The 21,241-nt window shown below is 45.0% G+C and overlaps 1 protein-coding gene across 2 annotated transcripts in view; it reads right to left on the bottom strand.

Moving 5' to 3' along the window:
• The window catches only part of LOC139280846 (actin nucleation-promoting factor WASL-like), a 91,024-nt gene that overhangs the window by 52,522 nt on the left and 17,261 nt on the right, over window positions 1–21,241 (bottom strand). For both annotated transcript variants that reach the window (XM_070900594.1, XM_070900593.1), the window contains exons 2-3: window positions 9,984–10,118; window positions 2,968–3,054 (exon numbers count right to left, since the gene is read on the bottom strand). In XM_070900594.1, coding sequence (XP_070756695.1) covers window positions 2,968–3,054; window positions 9,984–10,118 — 222 coding nt within the window. The remainder of the gene's footprint in view (window positions 1–2,967; window positions 3,055–9,983; window positions 10,119–21,241) is intronic.

Genomic DNA, 21,241 nt, shown 5'->3' on the forward strand with positions numbered 1-21,241 from the left:
TGGTCTCTGAATTAACTGTTTCATTCTCCATCCTAATGTAGAATTCCACCATTTTATGGTCACTCTTCCCCAAGGGGCCTCGCACAACGATATTGCTAATTAATCCTCTCATTACACAGCACCCAGTCTAAGATGGCCTCCCCCTAGTTGGTTCCTCGACATATTGGTCTAGAAAACCATTCCTTATGCACTCCAGGAAATCCTCCTCCACCGTATTGCTTCCAGTTTGGTTAGCCCAATCTATATGCATATTAAAGTCACCCATGATAACTGCTACACCCTTATTGCATGCACCCTTAATTTCCTGTTTGATGCCCTCCCCAACATCACTACTACTGTTTGGAGGTCTGTACACAACTCCCACTGACGTTTTTTGCCCTTTGGTGTTCTGCAGCTCTACCCATATAGATTCCACATCATCCAAGCTAATGTCCTTCCTAACTATTGCATTAATCTCCTCTTTAACCAGCAATGCTACCCCACCTCCTTTTCCTTTTATTCTATCCTTCCTGAATGTTGAATACTCTTGGATGTTGAGTTCCCAGCCCTGATCATCCTGGAGCCATGTCTCTGTAATCCCAATCACATCATATCTGTTAACATCTATTTGCACAGTTAATTCATCCACCTTATTACAGATACTCCTTGCATTAAGGCACAAAGCCTTCAGGCTTGTTTTTTTTAACACCCTTTGTTCTTTTAGAATTATGATGTCGTATGGCCCTTTTTGTTTCCTCGGCCTTCCACTATTGCTTGTTACCTTTCTACCATCTGTTTCTGACTCCATATTACTTCGCCTTGTCTCGCTGCATAGGTTCCCATCCCCCTGCCATATTAGTTTAAACACTCCCGAACTGCATTAGCAAATGTTACCCCCAGGACATCAGTTCCAGTCCTGCCCAAGTGCAAACTGTCCCTTTTGTACAGGTCCCATTTCCCCCAGAACTGGTTCCAATGTCCCAGGAATTTGAATCCCTCCCTCTTGCACCACTGCTCAAGCCACGTATTTATTCTAACTATCCTGCTCCCTCTACTCTGATTAATACATGGCACTGGTAGCAATCCAGAGATGACTACTTTTGAGGTCCTACTTTTTAAATTTAACTCCTAGCTCCCTAAATTCAGCTTGTAGGACCTTTTCCCGCTTCTCACCTATATCGTTGGTACCTACATGTATCACGACAACTGGCTGTTCACCTTCCCTCTCCAGAATGCTCTGCGGCCGCTCCGAGACATCCTTGACTCTTGCACCAGGGAGGCAACATACCATCCTGGAGTCTCGGTTGCGGCCGCAGAAACTCCTATCTATTCCCCTTACAATAGAGTCCCCTATCACTATAGCTCTCCCACTCTTTTTCCCGCCCTTCTGTGCAGCAGAGCCAGCCATGGTGCCACGAACCTGGCTGCTGGTGCCTTCCCCTGGTAAGTCATCTCCCCCAACAGTATCCAAAATGATATATCTGTTTTGGAGGGAGATGACCACAGCGAACTCCTGCACTACCTTCCTGCTTTTGCCTTGTCTCTTGGTCACCCATTCACTATCTGTCCTAACCCTTACCTGCGGTGTGACCAACTCACTAAATGTGCTATCCATAACATTCTCAGCATCGCGCATGCTCCAGAGGGAGTCCATCCGCAGCTCCAGTGCCGTCATGCGGTCTGTCAGGAGCTGCAGCTGGACACACTTCCCGCACACATAATAGTCAGGGACACTTGATTTCCCACATAGCACAGGAGGAGCATGACATAGGTTAGTTGAGCAAGGCATACATCGCGACTCGACATGAAGATCAGGATAGACATGGGCTCTCCCAGCCCTCTTCCCCACCTTCTAACTTTTCAAGAAATCTATGTAAAGAACAGCCAATTTTGGAGGTAGGAATAAGAGATGCCAACCAGATAGTGATCATCATAGTACAGACCAGGAGATAGTTTCTAAGTATTGCTGTTGTAGTCAAGACTTTTTTGGAATTACAGAATTACTCTGATCCAAGTGGACAGCTGTGGTGTCGTACCTAGAGAGGCTATTTCTGCACTTAAATATCACAGCCTCAAATGCGCTTCTAGCTCTTCCATTGGATGTGAAAGGAAGTGTGTGTGGGAGACACACAAAGGAAGATCAGGGAGATACGAAGTCAATACAACGTAGCAAGAGTAGGAGCACGCTAATATTGGAAGATGGAAGGAATGGGAGTGGATGATGATTCGACAGTTACAGGAAGAGAAATAAACTGTTTCTGGTGAGGAAATTCATGGGTGATCAACTAACAGGAGTGTCAGCCGTGGCTCAGTGGGTAGCACTCTCGCCCGAGTCAGAAGGTTCTAGGTTCAAGTCCCACTCCAGACACTTGAGCACAAAATCTAGACTCTCACTTCATTGCAGTACTGAGCGGGTGCTGCACTGTCAGAGGTGCCGTCTTTCAGATGAAACAAACCGAGGCCCTGTCTGCCTTCTCAGGTGGACGTAAAAGATCCCAGGACATTATTTTGAAGAGTAGGGGCGTTCTCCTGGCCCTCAGCCTACATCACAAAAAAAAACAGATTATCTGATCATCATCATCATCACATTGCTGTTTGTGGGAGCTTTATGTCGCGTTCCTACATTACAATAGTGACAACACGTTTCTTAAAAAAAAAAGACGACTTCAGTGGCTGTAAAGCATTTCTGGATGCCAGAGGGCATGAGAGACACTTATATATATATATATAAAAATGAAGATATATTAATACTAAAAGAAATGGAAAAAAAATGCAACTCTATTTTTTTTAAACTATTGTACACCTCTTAACTCTGCCACAAAGTAGTCCACCCACATAAACTGGAATAACCAGTGCAACACAGCTAATCAGAAAAACATATTTTAAGGAATAATCAACCTTCATTGCACAGAATTTTGCAAGATTGCTTATTGTTGAAACTCTTAAGCATGTCACAAGACTAGATAGCAAAATAATAAAATAACTTACATCACCAATAAAAGTATGAAAGTATGATCGAGGCTGATTGTAAACAAAATTGTTGTAAATTTCCTGCTCCCACATTAGTCTCCCATCCTATGACAAAAACAAACGTTAGTAAAACATTAATTTTCAGAGAGAAGAACTGGTACTATATGGGTCTGTACAACAAAGTTTTTCATGAAATCTGAAGCTCTCATTTTCATAATAAATTAGATTTAAAATCAGGTTACAAATCAAAGATTGTAAATGTTGGACAAAGTGGATAGGTTTTCTATAAAAGCAAAATACTGTGGATGCTGGAAATCTGAAACAAACAGAAAATGCTGGAAACACTCCACAGTTGCTGCCTAACCTGCATCATAGGCAGTCCCTCGGGATCGAGGAAGACTTGCTTCCACTCTTAGCAGGAGTTCTTAGGTGGCTGTACAGTCCAATATGAGAACCACAGTCTATGTCACAGGTGGGACAGAGTGTCGTTGAGGGAAAGGGTGGGCAGGGAGCCTGCCTGATTTGCCGCACGCTCTTTCCGCTGCCTGCGCTGGATTTCTGCATGCTCTCGGCGACGAGACTCGAGGAGCTCAGCGCCCTCCCGAATGCACTTCCTCCACTTAGGGCGGTCTATGGCCAAGGACTCTCAGGTGTCAGTGAGGATGTCGCACTTTAGCAGGGAGAGAGAAAAACAGAGTTAATGTTGCAGGTTGATGATCTTTCATTAGAGCGGAAATATTTGTTTTTTTATTCGCTCCTGCGATGTGGGCATCGTTGACAAGGCCAGCATTTATTGCCCATTCCCAATTGCCCTCGAGAACCTGGTGGTGAGCTGCCTTCTTGAACCGCTGCACTCCGTGTGGTGAAGGTACTACCACAGTGCTGTTAGGGAGGGAGTTCCAGGATTTTGACCCATGCCGAGGAAGGAACGGTGATATATTTCCAAGTCAGGATGGTGTATAACTTGGAGGGGAACTTGCAGGTGATGGTGTTCCCATGCGCCTGCTGCCCTTCTCGTTCTCGGCGGTAGAGGACGCAGGTTTGTGAGGTGCTGCCAAAGAAGCCTTGGCGAGTTGCTGCAGTGCATCTTATACATGGTACACACTGCAACCACAGAGCGTTGGTGGTGGAAGGAGTGAATGTTGAAGATGGTGGATAGGATGCCAATCAAGTGACCTGCTCTTCTTGCCACAGTATTTTTGCGACGGGTCCAGTTAAGTTTCTTGTCAGTGGTGACTTCCAAATGTTAACTCCAGTTTCTTCTCTTCACAGATGCTGCCTGATCTGTTGAGCGTTTCCAACATTTTCTGTTTTTAATGTTGTCCTTCACTTTGTGCTGCAGCCACCTTACCCCTCTGCCTTCATTTCAAAATCACTTGAAGTTGACGCCTCATTTCTTATAGAAATTTGATACAAGTTAGACAAGTGTTTTTACCCACCCATATTCATTTAAATGCAGTTGAACAGTTCATGGTGTAGAGAACAGCACCATGGAGTGAGCACTGGCATTTAAGACTCGTTGGCATTGTCAAGAGATGGGCAGGAAGCTTTTAGGTAGATGAGAAAGAGCATGAAAGCAAGACATGGGCACAACATGGGGTGCAAACTGAACAGACTGGCAGGTTTCTGATTTGGTGGGGACACTGGTGGAAGAGAAAAGATACCAAGCAGAAGAGAGGCAGCAAGACCCAATTTATGGAAATGAAATGACAAAGTTTGATTTTTTTTTCTTTTCTCTGATCCCTTTTCCCATCACCTACAGATAACTTTGAACTCTAAAGTGCATTACTACATCATATGACAACCCTCCTATATCCAGTACATTTCATTAGCTTTGATCAGATATAGTAAGCAAGTACATTGAATGGCATATGATCTTATTTCACAAGAAATAGGCTTGAAGGAAAGGTTTAAAATTTAGTCGTCTTCTTGCCCACAGTTTTTAAATATTCAAGCTCAGGTGGCATCAATAATTGATATCTATGGTTATGTGATCTTGATCAATTGAGAGGTTTGCAAGCTTGAAAACGTCATCATCAAATGGAACTGATGTTTCTGTGACGCTGTGTATTACTCCCTATGGAAGCATTACTCCAGATATCACCTGAACAGCTTGCAATCCAAAGCAAATAGTGAGCCTTAACTTAGGATTTGCAGGGGGGAGGGGAAATAGGGTCAATCTTTTGCAATGGTGAACAAGGTTTTAATTGAGCAAATATTTAGGAGGGCAAGAGAGGGGGAAAAAACAACATTCCTCCTCCCCCACACTCAGATGTAAACTTCTACTTCACAGACAGCATAATAGTGTCATCAGTAATGAGAAAACACATCCAGCTTGGTACCTTGCATTCCCAGGTCAGAATAGTATATGCATAAATGGAGGGGAACTTTTTTTACCCTTTTGTTTGACAATGTGATTCACCTCTTTCCACCCCCGTCCCCACAACAGCTCGGACTGCACTTGGGCACCCTTTCAATTTTCACAACAGCTAATTAGGATGAGATTCACCGAAACCAAGTAGGAACAAAGTGACTTATGAAGAACATTGAGGCAGGAGGAAACTGGATCCCAGATGGGACGGATCGCAGGATAGAAGTGGATAAAAACAAAACCTAGCGACAGACATACATGAAACAGAGACCAGGAATAGGCAGAGATATGAAAGGAAGCAAATCTATACGAAGATGTATACACGTTGCTAGAAGCAATAGAAATAAGCTGGTAGAACTGGAGGCTGTTAGAGCAGCAGCAAACTATGATGTAGTGGGTACTGAAACATCCAGGGGATATAAATGACTAACATTCATGAGTAGAGAGCGTTCAAGAAATGGCAGTGGACAGAGAAGGAGATAGTGTAGCCATATGTCAGGAACACCCAAAAGATAAGTGAGAGAGTGATCCTGTGGAGGCAGCTAGCTACAAAGCGAACTCCTCCGTTGAGACATCAAGTAAAAGAAAAAAATCCAAGATTACAGTAGGGGTATGCTGGTCAGCATAAAAAAGGAGTAATTTACTCTATGGAGAAAAAAGATATGCAAGAACAGGAATGTTGCATTATTTTAATCGTAAAGCTGAAGTGGTTTAGACTCAGTTGGTAAATGTCATATATATGACTGTTTCATGACCCAGTACACCAAGGAAGCCACGAGAGGCAGTGCTCAGCTTGACCTGGTATTCGCCAATGACCCAGACAACATATAGGGCCCAAGTTTCCACACGCGCCTAGAACGGCGCAGTCCCGACCTGGGCGCCCGTTTTTCGCGCCACAAAGTGCGCCTAAAAAAATCCTCTGTATTCTCCACCTCCCTGCAGGTCCTCTGGCCCTCGGCGCAGCGCAGCAAGAGCTGTAGGGGGGCGGAGCCAGGTCCCTGCGCTGAAAACAGTGCCGGGACCTCTGCACACGCGCGCTACAGTGGGCACGCAAGTGCAGTAGCTCCAGGCGCCGAACTGTGTGGGAGGGGCCCGAAGCACGCAGCCCCTAGCCCTGGCCGAATGGCCTCACTGGGGCTGCATGAATAAGGCTCCTCCCACGGCCAGCTCCTGCTTCCCCCTCCCCGACCAGACCCGACACCCGCTTCCACCCCCCCCACTGCCTCCGGACCAGACCCGACACCCGCTTCCACCCCCCCGCCCGCCTCCGGACCAGACCCGACACCCGCTCCCCCCCGCACCAGACCCGACACCCGCTCCCCGCCCTGCCTCCGGACCAGACCGGACACCCGCTCCCCGCCCTGCCTCCGCACCAGACCAGACACCCGCTCCCCGCCCTGCCTCCGCACCAGACCCGACACCCGCTCCCCGCCCTGCCTCCGGACCAGACCCGACACCCGCTCCCCCCTGCCTCCGGACCAGACCCGACACCCGCTCCCCGCCCTCCCCCTGCCTCCGGACCAGACCAGACACCCACTCCCCCCCCACCGACCCACGCTCCTGTTCCTGCTCCCCGCCTGGACCCGACCTGCGCTCCTGTTCCTGCTCCCCGACTGGACCAGAGCTCCTGTTCCCGCTCCGCCCCCCCGACTGGACTGGACCCGACCCGCGCTCCTGTTCCCGCTCCCCCGCCTGGACCGGACCCGACCCGCGCTCCTGTTCCCGCTCCCCCGACTGGACCCGACCCGACCCGCGCTCCTGTTCCCGCTCCCCGCCCCCCCCGACTGGACCCGACCCGCGCTCCTGTTCCCGCTCCCCGCCTGGACCCGACCCGACCTCCTGTTCCCGCTCCCCGCCCCCCCGACTGGATCCGACCTGATCTCCCTCTTTCCCTCCCCCGACCCGAGCCAACCCAACGCCACCTACCTGTAAATCTGGTGCTGGGGACAGGCCCTGCCCGAAGTCTCGGGCCAGCCCGTTCAGCCTTCGGTCCCGCAAGACCTGCCTGAAGCACTTTCACACAGGTAGGAAGATGGTTTATTTAATCTTTTCTTTGCTTATAAATGTTTATTCAGGTTGGATTTATTTGTATAAGTATAAATAAGGATTTATTATAGAATTTAATGACTTCCCTTCTTCCCCCCCCCCCCCCCCCCCCACCTCACCTTGTTCTGGACGCCTAATTTGTAACCTGCGCCTGATTTTTTAATGTGTAGAACAGGTTTTTTCAGTTCTACAAAAATCTTCACTTGCTCTATTCTACTTTAGTTTGAAGTACGTTTTCACCTTGGAAACTTTCAAATCAGGCGTCAGTGGCCGGACCTGCCCCTTTTTGAAGAAAAAATTCTGTTCCAAAGTAGAACTATTCTACCTGACTAGAACTGCAGAAAAAAAAAAGTGGAGAATTGCGATTTCTAAGATAGTCCGTTCTCCACCAGTTGCTCCTAAAAATCAGGCGCAAATCATGTGGAAACTTGGGCCCATAGGAACTGGAAATCGTAGCACCCAAGAGACAGTGAGCTCAACATGAGCAAGTTCAACATGATCTGGGAATGAGAAATCTCCAAGACCAGAAGTCAGAATATAACTATGAGAGTTAAATTCAGAGATGTATTGAGTAGGTTACTCTTTAGAGAATAAGTGGAATACCTTTAAAGCAAGTAATGCTAAGCATGCAGGATAAATACATCCCTAAAACAAATAAATTCAGATGAAGCAAGCATTACCCTAAATGGATTAACAAATTTAAAATGTGAAATTTTTAAAAAGGGATAATGACCTCTACAAATCCAACAGGAAGAAAGGGGAAGGGTTTCACTCGGATAAAGAAAAAGCAGAAACTTGTTACAAGGGTGCTCAGAGGGTCAGAGAAACTGGAGGGAAGGGATGAAAGCAATTCAGAAGCTAAACACAGTTAAAAACAAAATTCTCAATGCTAATATAGTAAGGCGGCAGTCAGAGAAGAGAAAAATCCTAAAAGATGGAAATTGGTCTGAAATTGAAGAAAAACACAAAAAACTTAATATTTAATCAAAGTATTCATGAGAAGGCATGAACAGTGTGCCCTCCCCCAACCCTAATTAAAATCAGACTTCGATGCAAGTACTAAACAGGCTAAAAGGGCTCAAAACAAATCCCAAGGGATTGATATTTATCCAACACTAATGTGAGGCACATGGGAGATCATCTGCAAGGCACAAATCATCATTATGAAAAAACTTGACAGAGGTAGCAGTAGATTGACAAGCTAATGGGGTGTCCATATTCAAAAAAGGAGACAAAACAGACACCAACAATTGGTCTTACTTTCATTGTGTGTGAAATAATGAAATCAGTTATCAGGAGCAAACTCAAGGATTATCTCTACAACAAAAAACATAGTAAACAAGAGTCAACAGGGATTCAGAAGAAAAAGATCCTGCCTGACCTTTGATTAACTTCCTTGACAACCCAAGTGGACTGTGGGAAGCCCTATGAGGTGGTGTAGCTAGACTTTCAAAAGATGTTTGACAAAGTTCCCCAAAAAAGGCTATTCGTTAAATGTTGAGCTTTAGGGGTTCAGGATAAACTCTAGTGATGGATACAGAACAAAAAGTTATTAGCGGAGTCACGGTAGGGATGGGAGAGGGGGAAATACAGAGTAGGGTGCCATGGTTCAGTGTGGGGACCACTGCTGTTTGTAGGTTTAATAAATGGCTATTCAAAAACTCAATACAAAGTTTGCAGATGATCCCAAACTAGGATGGGCAGTAGAATTGGATGAGGCAGCTCAGAAATTATAGAATTAATTTGATAAAATAGCTAAGTAGGTACAGAAATGGTAAATGGAATTTAATGCAGACATTGTAAAGCACTGCACATAAAAATGTGATATATATTCCATGAATGGTGCTAATTAGTTATAGAAATAGTCCCAAGAGTCTGAGAGGACTCAATGCTCAACATGACCAACTAATACAGAGCAGCAATCAACAAAGACAATAGAATGTTTAACTACATAGACAAAACAGTAGGGCACAAGTCACAGGAAATCATAACCACTGTATAGAGCTCTGGTCACAATTCACCTCACCATCCGGGTCTGGTTGCTGAGAAAAAAAAGAGAGAGTCAAGAACTGGAGATAGTGCAGTGGAGAACCACATGACTGATTTTGTGTGTCAAAGATCTAAGTTATGAGGAAAGGATAGAGGGTTAGGTTTTTCCACCCTAGAAATGGGGCATCTGATAATCTTAGAGGTATAAAAGACCGTTAAAGAAATGGAATAGGTACATGCAGAATGTTACTTCAAATAGCAAGAACAGGACGACAGATTCCATCTGCTAAAAAGGTAAATTTAGGATTGATGTCATGAAATAACGCTTCAAAGAGTGATCCATGTATAGGAAGAGTAGTGAAGGCAAATACTGAAATCTTAAACATTTGATAGTGAAATGTTGGGCCTTTAGGATCTTTCTCTATGCACAACAGATGGGCTGAATGGCCTTCCTTATTCTTCTTGTGATCACCAATTCATGGGCAATTTTGATCTACAAATCCACAGCCTTGAGATAATTGACTGAAGCTCGAGAGTACCTACTTTTAAACCATTGGTCTGGATGAAATGAAATATAAATCCCAGAGATAAAAGCTTGTGAGCCGACATGCTCTGACACTGCACTTACCTTTATATCGTATATTCGGATAAAGTAAGACCTTTGTGGATTGTCTTTGATAAGGCAGGCGACCCCACAGCATTTTTTTGTCCAATGAGAACTGCGCTCTGCTGAAAACACTTGAACAACAGCTGACGATAATGTCTGGAAGAATAAAAAAAATGCCAAGTCATGTTTAGCAAGGTAGGCAAATATGATGAAAGAAACAGTAGCTTATTAAGGATGGCAGGCTGAGTTAGACGATATTAAATTGAAGCTTAGAACTCTCATGGGTATATTGTAATCCTCAATGCATTCCCAACTTTTCAGCCCAAAAAAAAGTACACTTTTTTCTTTTCAAACCGCTTCCTGGTCCTCTCTCTGGTACCTTTTCTAAGTGACCATTATTCATGCGTGAACCTCGACAGAGTATTCAACTATAGGCTGCAGCACAGTTCCACCCGTTCCTATGCTCATCTGACCTCCAGACACTTCACATCCAGCAAGGATTGCTTGATAGAGACACAAGTAGTGACCCTGATCAATGTTCTCCTCCCCAACTCAAGAGTACCGAGTCTAACTACCCCAGCTAAAATCTGCTAACTCAATACAGTTGGTGCAATCAGGCTGGAACTTTCCTCATCCATATGGCTCAGCTCAGCTTTTCACTGGAGAGGGGGAAAAAATACAACTTGAGTCAGTGGACAAGCTCAATTGGAAGGATTAATAATTGCTTATGATTGCTTGTCAACCAATATAAAGATTTTGGGGTCGATTTTGAGAGCTCATTAAAGTGTACTTCACTGAACCACTGTAAACATTTAGCAAATATTTTCAACATGCCATCAAAATATTGCAGTTGTAAAACAAACATTACAGTTACAAATAACATCTGACTACTCTTGATTAGCTTAAAACCACAAGCAATACTGCGTATTAAAATCAACCAGTCTCAACTTCGCTATTTAAATTGAACTACATTCCAACAAAAATACTCAGTCATTTTATAGGACTACCTCAATCACATCTTCCCTATATTGTCCCATCACAAGTTATGCTAGCTTTCTAGCTAAACTGAACAAAGTGCCTACCCCTAAATACATTGTTGCCTATGGCAATATCACAAAAATGTCAGGAATAATTCTAATTTAATTCATGTTTATATTTGATTTATTGAAATACACTTCCTACAAAGCTTACTTACTAATCTTTAGCTACAAAAGGATCACATATGCCTTATGAACCTCTTCCCAACCAGTCCTTCATACTATTCTGACTTCACAAATCCGTGCCCATCTTTCCCAAAACTCCGTATTTGAATTTTTCCAATCTGGCTTATGCCACAACCCTGAAACGGCCCTAATCAAAGTCACAAACAATATACTCTCTGACTCTGGTGCACTATCCCTCCTCACCCTTCTCGACCTGTCTGCAGCCTTTGACATGGTTGACCACCCCATCCTCTTCTATCACCTCTTCTCCGCTGTTCAACTGCGTAGGACTGTCCTTGACTGGCTCCACTCTTAGCTATCATCATAGTCAGAGAATCTCCAGCAACGGCTTCTCTTCCTGTCGCCGCATTATTACCTCTAGAGTTCCCTCCAAGGATCTATCCTTGGCCCACTCCTATTTCTCAGCTGTACTTCACCAGCACCTCGTTCAACCCCTCCACCGCCCGTGTGGTCAAACTGCTTGTCAGACATCCAGTCGTGGATGACCTGAAATTTCCTCCAATTAAAACAATCATCATCATAAGCAGTCCCTCGGAATCGAGGAAGACTTGCTTCCACTCCTAAAGTGAGTTCTTTGATGGTTGAACAGTCCGATACGAGAGCCACAGACCCTGTGACAGGAGGGAAGGGGTGGGTGGGGCTGGTTTGCCACACACGCCTTCCGCTGCCTGCGCTTGACCTCTTTGCGCTCTTTGCGTTGAGACTTGAAGAGCTCAACGCCCTCCCGGATGCACTTTCTCCACCTCGGGCGATCTTCGGCCAGGGTCTCCCAGGTGTCAGTGGTGATGTCGCACTTTACCAGGGAGGCTTTGAGGGTGTCCTTATACAGTTTCCGCTGCCCACCTTTGGCTCGTTTACCATGAAGGAGCTCCGCATAAAGCATTTGTTTAGGGAGTCTCGTATCTGGCATGCGAACTATGTCGCCTGCCCAGCGAAGCTGATCGAGTGTGGTCAGTGCTTCAATACTGTGGACGTTAGCCTGGACGAGGACACTGATATTGGTGCCCCTGTCCTCCCAGGGGATTTGCTGGATCTTGTGGAGACATCGTTGAGGATATATCTCCAGCGACTTGAGGTGCCTAATACTAGGAAGACCAAAGCCAGCGTCTTTGACCTGGAACATAACATTCCTGCAGCTACCAATCTGCTCAATCACACCCTCACCACCACCTTTGATACCCTAATCCCTGTTAAAACAATTACTCTCTCGCACTCTGGCCGTTCCCCTTGGTAGAACCCGGATCTTGGCTCCCTTAAGTCCAAGGGACGCAGACTTAAATGGATATGGCGAACAACTGGCTTAGCCATTCACCACCAGATCTGGCTGGACCACAAAGCATTATCAAGTTCTTCTCGTCTGCCAAAATCGCTCACTATTCCTGAATCACTCTGGAATATAAAGATAAACCCCGGCTTCTATTCTCCACTGCCAACCGTCTTTTTAAACCCCTCGCCCCAGGCTGCACCCTCACCTCCGACAATAAGTGAGAGCAGCTCATGGACTTCATTGTCTTTAAGAATGAGACCATTCGTTCGGCCACCTCTGCCCTTCCTTCTCCAAGCCCATCGGGCCAAACTTTCTCCAAGGATCCCCTCATCCCTAGCTTTGACCTCCCATCTTTCTCCAGTTTCTCTCTGATTTCCCCTCATGACCTTTGAGCTCATCTTGTTCATGAGACCCACTTCCTGTTCCCTTGACACTATTCCCACCAAACTGCTGACCACCCAACTTCCTTTACTGGCTCCCATGTTAGTTGACATTGTTCACGGTTCTCTCGCCTCAGGTACTGTCCACCTCTCCCTCAAATCTGCTGTCATCACCTCTCTCCTCAAAAAACCATCGACCCTTCCGTCCTTGCAAACTACCACCCCATCTCCAAACTTAGTTTCCTCGCCAAAGTCCTTGAACTTGATGTCGCTTCGCAAATCCGTGCCCACTTTCCCACAATTTCATGTTTGAATCCAATTCTGTGACTGTGACAAAGGCAAACTATCCCTCCTCGTCCTTCTCAACTTGTCTGCAGCCTTTGACACGGTTGACCACTCTATCCTTCTCCAAAACCTCACCATCATTCAGCTGGGTGGGACTGCACTCGCCTGGTTCCATTCTTATCTATCTAATCGTAGCCAGAGAATCACCTGCAACAGCTTCGCTTCCCACCCCCACATCGTTACCGCTGGTGTCCCCCAAGGATCTATCCTTGGCCCCTTCCTATTTCTTATCTACATGTTGCCCCTTGGCGACATCAGAAAACAAACATCAGTTTCCACATGTACACGGATGACACCTTGCTCTACCTCACTACCAGTTCTCGTGACCCCTCCACGGTCTCTAAATTATCAGACTGCTTGTCCGACATCCACTTCTGAATGAGCAGAAATTTTCTCCAATTGAATATTAGGAAGACTGAAGCAATTGTTTTTGGTCCCCACTACAAACTCCGTTCCCGAGCCACTCATTCCATCCCTCTCCCCAACTTCTGTCCGAGGCTGAACCACACTGGTGGCAACCTTGGGGTCATATTTGACCCTGAAATGGTCACACACACATCCGCAGCATAACGAAGACCGCCTATGTCCACCTCCATATCATCCATCTCCGCCCTTGCCTCAGTTCATCCGCTGCTGAAGTGCTCATCCTCACCTTTGTTACCTCTAGACTGGACTTTTCCAACGCACTCCTGGCTGGCCTTGCACATTCTACCCTATGTAAACTAGGTGATCCAAAAACTCAGCTGCTCAAGTCCTGACTCGCACTAAGTCCCGCTCACCCATCACCCGTGCTCGTTGACCTACATTGGTTTCCGGTTAAGTAACGCCTCGATTTTTAAATTCTCAACCTTATTTTCAAATTTCTCCATGGCCTCGCTCCTCTTTATCTCTAATCTCCTTTAGCCTCACAATCCCCCCCCCGCCTTTTTCTTTCAAACCTCCAGACTCAACTATACCAGTGCCCTTCTAGCTGGCCTCCCATCTTCTACCCTCCATAAACTGGAGCTCATCCAAACTCGCACCGTCCTATTTACCGATCACCCTTCTGCTTGCTGAACTAATGGTTCCTGATCCACCAACGCCTCCAATTTAAAATTTTCAGCTTCATGTTTAAACTCCTTCATAGCTTCGCCCTTCCTGATCTCTAAGCTTCTCAAGCCCTACTGCTCTCCAGAATTCTGCATATCTCCCCTCTGGCCTCGTGCATCATCCAGTTCCATCGTCCCACCATTGGTAGGTGCACCTTCAGCTATCTAGGCCCCAAGCTCTGGTATTTCGTCCTGAAACCTCAGTCTCTCTCTTCCTTTAGAATGCTCCTTAAAACCTACACCTTTGACCAAACTTTTGGTCACCACTTCCAACATCTCCTAACCGGGGGCGACAAATAATCAGGAGGGGAATTCACACAATAATGTGAACATCTAATAAAGTTACTCCATGAATTTTAGCTACTTCATGAATTGCAGAGAGATATAAAATTGGGTTAACAAAAATATTTTGATTCAGGAGCCAAATGCTTTACAAGATAGCACAGTTATAAGGCAGGGACACAATCCTTCCCAGAAAATAGTACACATGAAAGGGAAGCAATGGTTTGTGATCCTATTAATAAGTGATCCTATTTTTTCCAGAACTTGGTAACACACAATTCAGAATCTTTTGCAGAGTACAGTGTCAGTCTCAACTGCTAAGGTTTACATTTGACAAATTATTTTTAAACTGACATAAACAGGACAAAAAAGAAATGACAGTAGAACCTTGGATTACATTAGAAATTTAGCCAATAATGCATTAGCAATTACTCCATTTCAGAACTTTAAGAGACCAATATAATAAAACATGAGCCCAGATTTATTTTTCCCTTACAATATTAATTTTGCATTTGTCTGCTGATAGCCAAACTTGAGCAAAATGATGAAACGCTGTTGTATAAAAAGTGCTCCCATATTTTTCAACAGTTCAGGGACTGAAGCTAACATTTTTGCAGATATTTACAGAAACAATGTGTATTAAGTTACTTCACCTTATCAAAGCAGTAATGGCCTTTCTGTTTGATCTTTAGTAAGTCGGACATTTGTGCCTACCAAGAACAGCTGACATTTCTCAGGGAAAAAAAAATCACCCAACCCTGACCACTTCCTGCAGACAAGATTGCTGATCAGTGAAGGAATGGGAGATGCACATTACTGAAATCTGACTTGTGTGCACTGGCCCATCGCCCAGAATCAACCAGAACTGCTGAGAAAGGATGAATGCCAGCAATACGTTGCTTCTGCCAGAGTCACTACAGGAAAACCATTACATATACTAAAATTTTCAAAAGTGCTACAGTAAGACTTTCGAAGAAACGTTGGGTAATCCAAGCACACAGTTAAAACATTACGAACCCAGCTCTGTTGAAAACTACTTAACATAAATCTACCGATGCAAAATTGATATGATTATGTGCACACTAGTAACTCTCAATAGTTTTTAAACGAGTAAAAGTAATCCTGGAATGTTGCATTGTCTCAATAATGTGATCTGAAATATTCTCAACATCAGGTTCAAGTATTAATATAAACCACAAATCTTCCAATGATTTATATCAATACATAACTGATGGCTTCTACATATAACTCAAAAGTTTAAAAAAAAATCTGAAGACAGTTGAAAATGGTGAAATTGAAGAAAACCAGAGGGTCATTTAATCTAGTTTACATACTTAAACACTTCTTGGTAGTATTGTTGTTGAAGATATATAGAAAAACAGTTGTACAAAATAACTTGCCCTCAAAACTTCCCTAAAGTACTTCAGAGATGAAGAATAACTTTTTTTTTTTTAAATGGTGTAGTCACTGTTATGTAGGCAAATACTAGAGTCAATTTGCACACAGGAAGGTCCAACAAACAGATAACCAAATTGTTTTGGTAATGCTAGTTGCAGGAGGAAGTGGCCAGGATGTAAAGAATACCCAAGTCATCTGCAAAAAGTGCAAAAGCATCTTGTATGCCCACTTAAAGATGCAGAGAGCCTCAAGTTGACATCTCATTGGAAAGATAGTACCTCTGAAAATGCAGCTCTCCATACTGCAGTGAAGTGTCAGCAAAGATTTTGCACTCAAGGCCTGGAGTAGGGCTTGAATCTACAAAATTTGACTCCGAGGACAGAGTTCTACCAATTGTACTAAGCGGACACATTTTCTGAATGGAAAGGGTACAAATTTAATTAGCTTATCATATACAGTGACCTGCATTTTAAGAATTAATAACTAATGAACTATGGACTTTATCAGGCCTAATTCACTACATACCATGGCTGAAAAATTTCTGCGAGCTGCTCCTGTTTTGCCAGTTACTTTTCCAGAAGTGCTGTGGGAACCCTTCTGACAAACTCCTTAACTCCAGGAGAGCAGCAGAACAAAGGGATATAGATAGGCTCAGCGAGTGGGCAAAAATTTGGCAGATGGACTATAATGTGGGAAAATGTGAGGTTATCCACTTTGGTAGGAAAAATTTAAAAAAAATTATTTAAATGGGGAGCGATTACAAAATGCTGCGGTAGAGGGATCTGGGGGTTCTTGCACAAGAAACACAAAAAGTTAGCATGTAGGTAAGCAAGTAATCAGGAAGGCAAATGGAATGTTGGCCTTTATTGCAAGAGGGATGGAGTATAAAAGTAGGGAAGTCCTGCTCCAACTTGTACAGGGCATTGGTGAGATCACACCTAGAATACTGTGGACAGTTTGGGTCTCCTTATTCAAGGAAGGATATACTTGCATTGGAGGCAGTTCAGAAGGTTGGTTCCCGAGATGAAGGGATTGCTCGAGCCTTGCGCCTGCAACTTATCCGTGAACGCTTTACTGCCTGAAGGCTCGGCGGCAACTATTCCACGTGGACCATGTTTACTGTTTGGATCGGTTTTGTAATGTTGTGTTGATGGAACAAATGATGGAACAGATTCTTGTTTATTCCATTATTAACACAACTTTTGGAACAATGTAAATGATTCAGTTATAATTTAAAATATATTTTATTCAAAAGTTTAATATTTGTTTGTACTTAAATAAATATATTCTTGTATCAAACTTTAAAGTTTTTACTTACCACTTAAAAACTTTTAAACTTATAAATTTACATAATTTACAAACATCTTTTAATTTGAGAACAGTTACAACAGTAACAATAAAAATACAGCTTGGCCCTCCGTTATCCGGCACCACCCCTTATCCGGCATGATTCTGGTGGCTGGGTGCGCATGCCGACCTGCACATGGCACTGACCTGCCCCCCCCCCCTCCCTCCCCCCTTTCCCCCTCCCCCTTCCCTTCCCCCCTCCCCCCCTCCCTTATTCGGCACTGGCCAGGTCCCGAGGGTTCCAGGTAAGGGAGGTTCAAACTGTAACAGCAGCAGCAGCAAACAAAGGCTGCACCCATCTCTCCTCCACCTTATTCCAAGACCGTCCGCGCGGTGGCGCAGCATTTCTCGGGTTGGTACCAAGCTTATTATTTCGAACATCTCGGGTAATGCGCAATTCTTGATGTGTGTGTGTGTGTGTGTGTGTGTGTGGGGGGGGGTGGCAGGCGGTAATGTGGACTGGCCTCTTCAGAGGTTGGTCTGGGGACTGGAGTGGGAGTGGCAGTTGATTCTGTCAATGGGTGCAGGGTCTGGCGTGTTCCCTTATTGCATTAGCCAACTTCAAATTTCCCTCCCTCGTGCCCAGTGTCTCAGCTACCTGTGACATGCCCTCCCTCATGTTCACTGACAGTGCATCAGCTACCTGCGACATTCTCTCCCTCATGTGCACCGATATGGTTTCAGCCGACATATATTCCCTCCCTCATGTTCCCGGACAGCGTTCCCATTTCTCATGAGTGTTGTTACTTCTCCAGACAATCCCGATATCTCATCACCCACTCCACTGGTGGTGTCCAGGAGTGATTGCGTAAGGTCAATGCTCTCTACACCCATTGCCATCATTTTAACCACATCTATTAGATGCTGCACCTCAGGAGCGCGCAGTCGAGCTCTCCTTCCCCTCCTCACCCTGGGTGTGCCTCGCTGCACCCCACTGGGACCTGCAACCTCGGACGGTGGGGCCCTGAGTATGCCTTGCTGCACCCCACTGGAATCCCCAGCCTCGGACAGTAAGAACCCATGGAATATCCCACCAACACTCAAACCACTACTCGGGGAAAGGGCTAGCATCTCAATGGGCAGCACCTGCACTTCCACAAAAGTGAGTACAACAGTGGGGACTTCATCCATCCCCTACCCCTCATGCTCTTGGTCTGGAAGGTGGGGTTGGAAGATGTTCTCCTCTTCAGGCTCATCCTCGTCTGAATCTTTTTCTGCAGCGTCAGGGTTTGGCTCAAGTTCTGCAAAATATAACAGAACAGACAAATGGTTATCAGCAGAGGAGGGGGCAGGGTGGGTGGCATGAGTATGTTCACACAGCGCAGGCAGCAGGCTGATTTGAAGACCACGATGAATGATAGCCCATTGCATCAACCGAAGCGTAGCTGACAGAGACATCCCCATGAACCGAAGCATGGCTAGCCCGCGCAGTACTCAACATTTAGCAAAGCCAGACTGTGGAATTTGCAGGCCTTACCCTCTCCCTCGAGTGTGGGCCCAGCTTGTGCAGTGGCGGTTGCTTTTCTCCAGGCAGGATCCATCAAATCAGCGACCCCGTCTTCCAAGGGGGTCAGTGGTGCAGATTTACCGGGCCTCCTCCTGTTTGAGTTCTTTCTCGTTTGTTGTGTACCACCTCCCTCTGTAAAGATGAAAATATAATTTTTTATAGAGAGGATGCCTTTCTACTGGGCGAGACATATACAGATGGTCACATTTACAATTCCATTGAAAAATGAAAATATTACTTACACTAACTGACCAAGGTCCTGCCACCTTTTTTTGCACTGGTTTTCTGACCTTGGGGTGGTCACCATTGCACAGTAATCTTCATTTCTTTGGGTTGAACTTTTGTGACCTCTGCTGGTGTCCAGCTCCTGCCATCTGCCCTCAAATCACAGTAACCAGTGCTTCCACTTCATCCTGTAAGAAATTCTTGGTCCGTGCGCCACGTTGCATTTGTATTGCAGCTCCGATTTTTCCAATGAGAATTAAAGTTCTCACACACAACTGGCTCTTTAAAAATGGCCGATTGCAGACCAGGAGCTGTACTGCGCCCATAGGAATCACATCAAAAATATATTTTCCCCGCGCATGCGCAGAAGGGACGGCATCGTTTTTTCATCACAGACAGTAGGCTCCTTCCTCTTCCTCCCTCCCCCACCCACTCCCCTCCAAGGCTACAGGACAAGCTGCAAGGCACCAATTTTGAAAAAAAGAGAGCAGGGAAACTTGGCACATTTATTTTTGGAGTAGTTCTGGCCCAATAAAACCAGTGTAACTCTGGCAATATGCCAAAAAACAGCTTTGTGCAACATTGAGCCCTAAAAGTTACTGTAACATTTTGGGGCTTTTACTGATTTGACCTGGAAGGAATTTTTGGTTTAATTTATACTGAATTATGTTATGGATACACTATCTCATTCATCTTACAAGGGACTTTCTACCAGAGACACAAACCATTTAGAATTAAGTGAGTTCCGAGGGAACAGCTGTCAAACTGTGTGTTACAGTGGTTTTGACAACAGGGTAACAGTAGCATAGTGGTGATGCTACTGGACTATTAATTCAGAGGCCTAGACTAATGATCTGGAGACACAAGTTCAAATCCCACCACTGCAGCTGTGGAACTTAAATTCAGTTAATTAAATAAAGCTGGAATAAAAAGCTAGTGACCATGAAACTACCAGACTGTCGTAAAAACCCATCTGGTTCACTAATGGAAGCAAATCTGCCATCCTTACCCAGCCTGGCCTACACGTGACTCCAAACCCACAGCACTGGGTGGTGAAACAACTTTTAACTGCCTTTTGCAATGGCTTAGCAAGTCACTCAGTTGAATCAAACTGTTAGGAAAACACCTCAGTGGTTCAAGAAGGCAGCTCACCACCTCCTCCTCAAGAGCAATTAGGGATGGGCAATAAATGCCAGCCTTGCCAGAGACGCCTACATCCCATGAATTACTTTTTTTTTAAAAAAAGTATAATTGGCAACACCTCATTAGTGTATTTATCCACTTTACTTTTCCGATACATTTCTAAACTCACATCTCAAAGCTCTCCAGAAGCCTGACCATGTTTCAGCACCACACTCTATATCAAACTCTTCAGCTCTCTATTCAATTGTCCAGTCAATATCCTCTTTGTTCTATTAATGCAACTTTTTCCATTGTAATCGTAGCTCTCACCTCCTTTGTACATCTACCATCCTCAGTCATCATACTTCCCAGACCCAACTGTTCCGTATTTATTAAAATACTCACTTTCACCTGCACGTTAAACTGCTCTCTCAGGTAGACATAAAAGATCCCATGGCACTAGTTCAAGAGCAGGAGAGAGATCCCAGGTCTCCTGGGCCAATATTTATCCCTCAATCAATAACACAAAAACAGATTATTTGGTCGTTATCATAATGCTGTTTGAGAGACCTTACTGTGTGTAAACTGGCTGCCGTTACAACAGTGGCTACACTTCAAAAGCTGTTAAATTCTTTGGGACATCCTGAGGTCATGAAAGGCACTATATACATGCAAGTCTGTCTGTCTTTGTTTTCAATGGCTGGAACTCTGCTCAATTTTTTTTTTCCCCTGGACTCCTCGCGCACCTGCACTATTCTGCCAGACTATACTGCAAGACTCTGTTGATAGGACACTGCTGTGCCACTCAGTTGCTTCAAGTTTTATGGTAACCTGTTCCCCATCTGCGAGTGTTACCTGCTAAGATCAGGACTGGCTTTTCAGCTTCTGACCTCCACCACCTCTATGCAAGTACCTGGTCTGCTCCTGCATCCTCAGTTTTTTGATCCTCTGCTGGGAATTTTTCACTCTATGCTGTTCCTTTGGCTTCCTCTTCTTCACAAAAGGAAGATGGTTGTGATTGTCAGAGATCAATCACAGCAGCGGCAGGACATAACCAGAGGAGTTCCTCAGGGAAGCCTCGTCAACCCAGCCATC

The sequence above is a fragment of the Pristiophorus japonicus genome, chromosome 15 (genome assembly GCF_044704955.1).
Source record: "Pristiophorus japonicus isolate sPriJap1 chromosome 15, sPriJap1.hap1, whole genome shotgun sequence".
NCBI classification, from domain to species: domain Eukaryota; kingdom Metazoa; phylum Chordata; class Chondrichthyes; family Pristiophoridae; genus Pristiophorus; species Pristiophorus japonicus.